At 36.5% G+C, this 8,929-nt stretch overlaps 1 protein-coding gene across 2 annotated transcripts in view; it reads left to right on the forward strand.

Moving 5' to 3' along the window:
• TMEM106B (transmembrane protein 106B) overlaps positions 1–7,367 on the forward strand; it is a 26,601-nt gene extending 19,234 nt beyond the window's left edge. For both annotated transcript variants that reach the window (XM_034760537.1, XM_034760538.1), the window contains exons 7-8: positions 1,029–1,082; positions 2,124–7,367. In XM_034760537.1, the coding sequence (XP_034616428.1) occupies positions 1,029–1,082; positions 2,124–2,262 (193 nt within the window). In that variant the 3' untranslated portion in view covers positions 2,263–7,367. The remainder of the gene's footprint in view (positions 1–1,028; positions 1,083–2,123) is intronic.
• Positions 7,368–8,929: the final 1,562 nt, after the last annotated feature.

The raw sequence follows: 8,929 nt of genomic DNA on the forward strand, positions 1-8,929 counted from the left end.
CCCCTGTGGTGCGGCCAGAGCGCGGGTGCAGGGGGACCGGCTGGGGCGGGGTGGAGGGGAAGGGAGCGGGCCGGAGAGAGAGAGAGAAGGGGGCGGCCAGGGCTACAGCAGGGGCGCTGCCATGCAGCTCCTCCCGCTGCGCCGCCGCCTGCCGTGAGGGCTCTGCTCCGGTCGGCGGGGAGGGAAGGAAGAGGACTGCCCTGCAGGACGCCCTGGTTCTCCATGCCGCTGCTCCCTACAGGGCGGCCGGAGCAGAACAAGAACAAGAACAACAACAACAAAAAAGCGACCGTGCCACCCTAGGATTGGGCAGAATGTTGCCTCAAACAATCTGCCGCCCCAAGCACCAGCTGGCCCTGGCTCTCCCTTTGACTTAGTTACTCCAGCCCCTGAAAGCAGCGGTAGCTATATCAGTGGGAGAAGCCCTCCCGCTGACATAGCTCCTGTGTGGACAGAGCTTAAGTTGGTGTAACTTATGTAGCTCAGGCGAGCAGTTTTATTCAGACCCCTGAGTGACATAGCTTATACCGACTTAAGCTGTAGTGTGAACATAGCCTTAGTGATGTGTTGATGCTTTTCTGTTGTGCTTTCTTTGCTGATATCTTGCGATTTAAATTGCACTATTGGTTACAGAGCCCTGCTGTACCCTGCTTGAAATTTAAATTTAAATTGCAAGCTATGACTAAACATTTGTTGTTTAAAATACACACTTTCCCTTTCCCCACTTTAAAAAGAAGTAGTTAACGGGGGTGGGGGGGGAGGAATCTACATTTATATAGAATGACTTTTTGCATGTAAACTTAGAAAGGGATTTGTGTGTAGAGAAGATGCCAATATGCTCTATTTGCAGGAACTTTTGACTTAAAATATTTTATAGTTAATTGACATTAATAGCAGCTCTTCATACTTAATGCTTCTTTAAAGACCAAGGAGCATGTAAATATCCTCTCAATTAGAATTTTAGTTCAGTATTTTAGCTTGTTAAATCTTACCACTTGATTACTCTAATTCTGGTTTTGTTATTTCAGTGATTACTGTACCTTGCCATCTATTAAAGTGCATAACATAGTAGTCATGATGCAGTAAGTATGGATCACTTGTATTTGTTCATAAAAGTAATTAGTGAAGCCATTCAGTGTATTTTAATTTTTTTTATATATATAATGTTCTTAAACATGGGGGGGAAAATATATTCTATATAAAATGAATAAACATTTTAATTTATAATATGGTAAAAATTACTAAATAGTTCATCATTTCTTTGTATGGTTCAGCTTTTAAGAAATTATTTGCAGTTTAAATATGATCTTTCCTTAACATGGAGCTTGGAAGTGTGGAGAAACTTTCACAGCCAATGCCAGTGCTCTGTCTGCTCTGTGACTGAAGACCTTTTGTCTCCAGGACCGTTGGTCTGATAAGTCATATTTGCTAAATTAGTTTTTTAGAAAGCCCTTAAAATGAGTTATGTTCACTTATAGGCAGGGTTATAGGTTTTTTTTTTTTTTAAATAGTTACAAAAGTCTCACTGGGATTTATAGTTTAAGCCTGAAACTGTCCCTTACCCATCTCTTCCCCACCTGCTTATATTATCTCTGTTGCAAGCTCACTGCCAGTTTCTTGTGTTGATATGAAAACCAGAGGTGTTGAATATTTGGATGTAAATATTTACCTTGCCTTTGCACCCAGATAATAATAATAATAATAATAATTAAAAAAAAATCAAAGTTTGGGCTTTTACAGTTTGTCTTAATAACATTGAATACAGTCCATCATGACTATTTTTAAAACACAAAACTCAGTGATATGCCAGGAGTGTGTTCTATGGATCAGATCTTCAGCTGGGGTAAATTGATATTGGGGTAAACTCCATTGGTTTCACCATCCTCTCCAAGTATAGTGTAGTCACATATAATAGTAACTCTGTGCCTGTAGTACAATATTAACTTTTAATTAAAACTTAGCTGGCTACTAATGTGAAATAAAAATTGCTTAATTTATATAATATTTTTAAAAATTTTTGAATACAATGTATATCTGATTTTAAAATACTGATCATCTCACAAATTTCTTTTGCGTAGCCTTTACAAACCAACGTCTCTTCTTTTTTTTTGTCTGTATTTAAGAGTGACAGTGACGACCTCTTACTTTGGCCACTCTGAACAAATATCCCAGGAGAGATACCAGTATGTAGACTGTGGTGGAAACACGACTTATCAAATGGGCCAGTCAGAATATCTAAACGTACCTCAACCTCCACAATAAAAGTGGCAGAGTGGGTGATGCAGAAAAAAAAAGTTGGCTATTGCTGCTGCAAGACTTCATCTTAGCAGAACTGTGGATCAGATTTGCTACTATTTAAAAGGGTGTGTGTGTGTAAAGTTTAGCAACCCTGAAGATCTGTTTGCTTATAATACGATCTGCGGGAGGTGGAAACGTGCAAAATGTACATAGCCACAATTGTTGAACAGTGTATTTCCCTTTGTTTACTTTTATGATATGTAGACATTTCTATCAAATTGTTTCACTAGAAAAAATGCATCTTAAATTTTCAGAGAGAGAACTTGGATGATTGCCTACAGCACAATGTGGCTACAAGAATTTTAAAGTAAATGTGCATATATTTATCTGTATAGATGAAACAATGGTACTAAGGTACATTTGTGAGAGGAATAAATATATAAGTTAAATACTAAGAACTGAAACTATAACATATAGTAGTACAAATCAAGGCTTCTATTTAAGTCACCAGTTTCCTTTAGAGCGTCTAGATATGTCTATATATGTAGTAACTTATAGTCCTTGAGGATGCATTAGTAAACTTACGACAAAACAGTTTTCTTTGTATTGGAATTCTGTTTTAGGTATGCTTCCATTACAGGTTAACTGCTTGATTTCTTTTTTTTTTTTTTTCCCCTCTTTCCCCCCCCCCCCCCCCTCCTTAAGCACAAACAAAACTCTTATTAACTTGAATGAAGGTTTTTGTTTTCCTTGAATGTGGAATTTTGGATCTGGTGTTAAGTTGGCTACTGTTTTTTTTGTTTTTGTTTCTACCTCCTCCCTGTCCCTACCCCAGGATGGGAAGTTAAAGAAAATGTTTATTCATATTTTTAAAAACGAATAATGCATATGACAAATTCTTGACTGCTTTGCAAAATTTATCATTGAGTTAAAGAAAAATGTTGAAGTCTCTATTGGATAATGAAAAATATAAAATGCATAAAGTTATTTCATTTTTTGTAGTAGTAGCTTGGAGTACAAGTGTATCACTTTCAAGTTTACACAGAATCACTTAAACAGTGTACATAGTAAGTCTAGATATGGCTTTTGGGCAACTAAATGTAAACTGAAAATATAACTAATCATAATCACTTTGAAATGTAAAGAATGTGTACCTAACACTGACAAGTAGTTTAACATCTGTATGGACTGAATAAGCAGTAGTTGCCCAAATCCTCTTGAGCCCTCACACTTCACATTATGAGATTGGAGAGTGACTTTTTTTTTTTTTAAAGTGCAAGTGCCTATGCAAACACTAAACTACAAGAACTCAAATATGGCTACTTTCTGATTAAAATAATTCTGAGTAAATGTCTTCAGTGTCATTGAATGCCAGGTATAATTGGCCGCGGAACTGTGTGCTTGTGCATTTCACCTTGTGAGGGGCATAATTTAATTTAGATTTAATCTTAAAATTTCTTTGATTTTTGGAGACTGCCTTTAATGTGTTTAAAACACTTTTGTTCTTTTACTTGAATCCAAATAACGTCTTCAGTTTTAGTTAAAAGAATCCTGATTTAGTTAGTTCTAAATTGGATAATTACAGGTTAATGTATACTTGCTGTTGAGTGGTTAGATTGTTAAATTGAAATGAACAGTATTTTTTTTAAAAAGGTACTGCAGCTTTAATGCTTCCATATCTTTCTAACATAGGATATTAGAAATAAGAATCCAGTTCATTGGCAGTAGTGTTATATTCTAAAGGTAACTTTTCAGTTAAGAAATAGTCTGAAAGCTTGAAAATGTAATTTTGTTGTTTTTGTTTTCCCCTTCACGTTTTTTGTTGTATGGAGCTAAACTTCACAATTTAAAAAAAAAAAAAAAAGTTACTCTGCTATAAGTGATGGTCCTGTTAAGGGTTCTGCATGGGTGTAAAGGTGTGCCTCCCTATATCCCTTTGCATTATTGGACTTTAAATCATCACATTTCTGTAAATAGTGCTGGTCAGTTCACACTGATTGAACCAGAAGACACAATGCTGGCATTACAAAACCAAGTTACTTCTTGCCTTCTTAAAAATATTTTTGGTAGTTGGTTATAAACTTGAAAAATGGTGAATAAACAGAATCAAAAAAGTTATACTGCCCTTAATATAACCTAGTGCTATTATATACATAAACATGTAGTTGCAAATGCCCAATCTTTGACTATGGCTGGGAATAACAAAGCATGCCTGGGGTGGGGGTTGGTGATTGGTGATAGTAGGTTAGCTGTGTGGGGAGCTTGTACCACAATTTGTGTGGAACAGCTAACTGCCGACAATTTAAAAGGGCTGATTTCTCAGCCAATGACTAGGATATAGAGAGGCTCTGGCCAGACCCATGTGTCAGCAGCAGAGAGTACTGTGTGGTAAGAGTTGCTACCTTTAGAGCACTTTGCCACTGCAGGATCTTCCTAAATCTTGGTGTATTTCTTTCTGGATCTGGCTATGCCAGATTTAAGGCCAGAACCTGCCAGTGGTACAGTGCAAAACATTCCGTGAACAAAACTGTGGGTTCAGAAATAGACTGAAACTCTTATGTAATTTTACTTCTATATAATCTTCTAAGTATTGGCTATTTTGAGACAATGATCCATTAATAAAATGTGTCTTGCCGTGAACAGTGCTGTCAGTAGTAATACATCTGTGTAAAAGCTAGTTACTTTTCTTAGGCTAGTCCAACTAAGGAACTTTTGGTTCAAGATGACAAGAATGTTTTCTTAATATTTAACTGCTAAGGGTATGATTCTGAAAAGGGATCTACCTGAGTGTATGGTAGGGGCTAATGAGTGATTTCTTATGCAGAATCAGGACCTGAAATAGTACAAAAAACGTAGGTTGGAAAGCTTTCTCTTTTCATAGAAACCCCAAAAGCTACTAAGTCCATAGTGAAGCATATCCTTGTATAATTTGGTTTGTAAAATACTGATTTATTTGGCCACAAAGTCTCTGAGGAGATGGTATGTAACTTTAAATTAAGGTGTTTATTTTGCATCCATTGAAATGTGTTAGCTTGGGATTGACTCTGGAACTGCTATGTGGGGTGGAAGGGGAGGCTAATATAAATGTATACTATAACAGCTGATACCAGATGTATTTGGCTAAAAATGACCCATACACTTACTCTTAACTGGATTGAGCTCTTATCCTTAGGGCTCATTTATGTTAATAAATATGTGTAAAATATGCTATAAAAATGTTTAAAAAAAAAAAAAAAAGGTATCCTACAAACCCTGGAGATCTACCGACTGAATACACAGTAGAGGAGTTCAAAAGGCAACTTTTGTTCTAAAAGACAGTCCATGATATATTGTTACTCATGAATTGTGGAAGAAAAATGCCTTCTAGATGTTCTGCCACATTTGTAACTTGTTTCCTCATCTGGAGGCTCTTCGATAGAAGATTGCATAATTATTTTAAAAATTGTAATGTGGAGGTCAGTGTTCTTGTAACAATTTGCTATGCAGTATAGCTTGACAGTTTTAATGCACTTCTGCTGCATGACCTTAATATTAACATTGCTGTTACATTTGGCAACTTTATTTTAACACACACTGATTGACGTTCATACAAACGGTCCTTGAAATTCTCCAAGTGAGTAATCTGCTAAATAGTAGTATAATTCAAAACGTCGTTTTTGTTTAATGTACAGTGACTAGATCAGACTACTCTACCAGCGATGCTTTAAGTTTTCATCATGGACTTAGTGCTACCAGCTGACTAACTGAAATATGCCCTTGGAAAGGGTGAAACAATTGAGATGTTTGGAGGTGGTGTGTTGAGTGTTACAGGCAAAATGTTTTTTAGTTGCCGTTGTTAAAAGCTGAAAAATATAACAAGTTTATAACCAAAAACCATTTTGTAAGTTGTCCACCAATAACTTGGCACCTGACCCTGTAACCCATTTCTTGTGTTTATATTCCTGTTAACTTCAATGGGACTACTTAATGTGCAAGAGTTAATTACATGAATAAGGTTTTCAGGATCAGGCCCTTGGTTGACATTTGTCATAACTTAAGTAAAAAATAATCAAAAATACCACATCTGGCAACACTTTAAGATAGGTTTCCCCTTCTAGAAAAGGAATATATCTTCTTTAAACTGTATTAATCAGAAATGTGTTGGGATAATAAATAACTAATAGACTTTTTATTCAGCATATTAAAAACATGAATTTAGTGTGTTAGGTCTAAAGGCCATAGTATTCGTTATTTAGAATGATTTTTAGGTCAGTCTTGAACTGTCTTGCTCACTGGAATGGTAACAACTAGATGTATTACAAAAGCACCATATACTGTTTCGTTTGGGAAACCCTTAAACCCTAATTTATTTAATTGGTTATGCTGATAGGGTAAGGAACAGTAGTGTGTGTGTTTTTTTTGTTTTGTTTTGTTTTTGTTTTTTTCCTGCTGGCCATGGAATTCTATTCTAGTTTGGGCCTACTTAAGATTATCAAGAACCCATCATTATTTGTCAGGAACAGTTCTTATTTGATAAGAAATGTGGAGAGCAGAGAAGCCCCAGTGTGTGGGCTCTGTCAATACCAGAATGTACTCCGTGGACTGGATTAAAATGCTGAGTTACAGCTTTAGGTATTGGTAGTGCACCAATAAGTATACTGCCATTTGTTATGGTTGGTGATGGGGAACAAGCCCTACAGTTTTTACATTATATATTAATTAAGCCACTTAATTACCTAGTCCTTTAATTTTGTTTTAATGAGTCATTTTCCACCAATTTAACCACTATTAGTGTTCATTGTACAGAAAATGCATATTGCTAAAGATATGTATAGAGATGCTAATAGGTGATAACTATTTTTGTAATTTAGAAACTGTAACTGTTGCTCTTGTAATTGTGTGGCAGATATAATCTGTTTGCATTCAGTTTATTAAGCATGGTAAATAAAACTTCCATATGTCAAAGTGTATTTGGACATGCTTCTAGGACACATCAATTGTCTTAAAATGTTAGTAAATTGAGGGGAATATAAAGTTATATCACTACTTGTGTTTAAAATTCTGAAAGGGACTTCATAATGGGGGATTTTAAAAAGAATTGTGCACTCATTTGGAAAGAATGTTATTAAAAGTTAATTTTTGAAAGTAAACTTGGATCCTGTAGCTTTTTAATAACTAACTTCAATCCAGTGTTTTCTAAGAAAAGAATTGATTTTCTCATGTCTTGAGTTTTCATACACTAATGGCTTAAGTTTCATAGTGTTGTATGTACATTTGAGGCTCTCTAGCAGCAAGCCTGTATGAACCTGAGGATCTGCTTTTTTACCTGCTAGTTTATTTTTGAAGAGAACATAATTGCTAAATTGGATTATTTTAAAGCTAAACAATACACGCTGTCCATTATGCTTTAGTTTACCAAGTTGGTAAAGGAAAGTTATATAACACCAGTGTATGAACAATAACTTAAAGCAAATGAAAAATATTAATTTCTTAAATTATTCAAAAAGATTAGTCTTGTACATGGTTTATTACAATATCTCGTTCTTGGTACTTTCCACTCCCCTGCCCCAACATATAAACAGATTAATTTGTCACTAATGCCCTTAGTCTGGCTTCTAAAAGCACTTCCACTAACCTCAGACCAAGAGTTATTGTCCTAATGGGACAGAAAGTGGATGCTAGAATAACTTGTGGTGTGGGAGTTTAGAGTTTACAGTTTTAAATTTATAACGATAGGAAGCAAAGGTGAGCATTGTTAGGAGTCAGCTGGGATACCTTGGGGACTGAGGAGAAGAGAGAAGTTGGTTTTGATCTCTGCCCAATGTGGAGTTACTGATATTCCTTCCCCCCCCCCCCCCCCCCCCAGGTGGTTTTATAAAAAAAAAAAAAAAAAAAAGTTTGGGATGTTTCTCTCTGATTCTGGAAGATATGGCCAGGACTCCAAGATCTTTGGGAGGGGAGAGAGTCAGTTGTTAGGCAGTAACACTAAGTATAGTTAGTAACAAGCCCTAGATGTAGGTGATATATCTCAGTAATGGGAGAAGAATGGTGTAATTTGTGTCTGACTTGCAACTATAGTTTGGATCCAACGTTACAAATGACTAACAGTATTGTTCTCTCTTATGAATAAGATTAAGAATAGTTACATAGGCAGAATAAATGGATTGTTGATGGAACATTAAATGATTTGTAGTGTGTGAACAGAGCGTGGCTAATGTTAGTCCTGTGACTTAGTGGGTAAGTGCAAATGAATTCAAGTGGCAACTAATGCAGTTAGGTGCCTAATTCCAATAGACTTTAATGGGAACTAGGTGCCTAACTGCTCTCGGAGCCTTTGTAAATCCTCTCCATCCCCTCCCCCTCTCTGCGCCCCCCCCCCCGTTGTGAATCTCATCTTTCATGCCAAAGAGGATGTTTTGAGTATATGCCTGCTATTTTCCTAGATTTCTGTAGCTGTCTTGCTTTATTCTTTGAGTGATTGCACATGTACCTTCCATTCTTGTTTTGTACATTCACCTCACAGTTGGAAACTTTTCCATCAGAGGTGCTTGGGGCAACTCAAGCACCTGCTGCTGCTGTGTGCTACTGCATGTCGGTATAAAAGGTCTCTCCACCCCCGAGCTCCCTCTGCTCCTTATTATTGCCTGTGATTGTCTTTGGAATTGCTTGACTTGCTTTAGCAAGTGCTCTGAGTGTTCATTGTAAATTTACA

This window comes from Trachemys scripta, chromosome 2, assembly GCF_013100865.1.
Source record: "Trachemys scripta elegans isolate TJP31775 chromosome 2, CAS_Tse_1.0, whole genome shotgun sequence".
Lineage (NCBI taxonomy): Eukaryota > Metazoa > Chordata > Testudines > Emydidae > Trachemys > Trachemys scripta.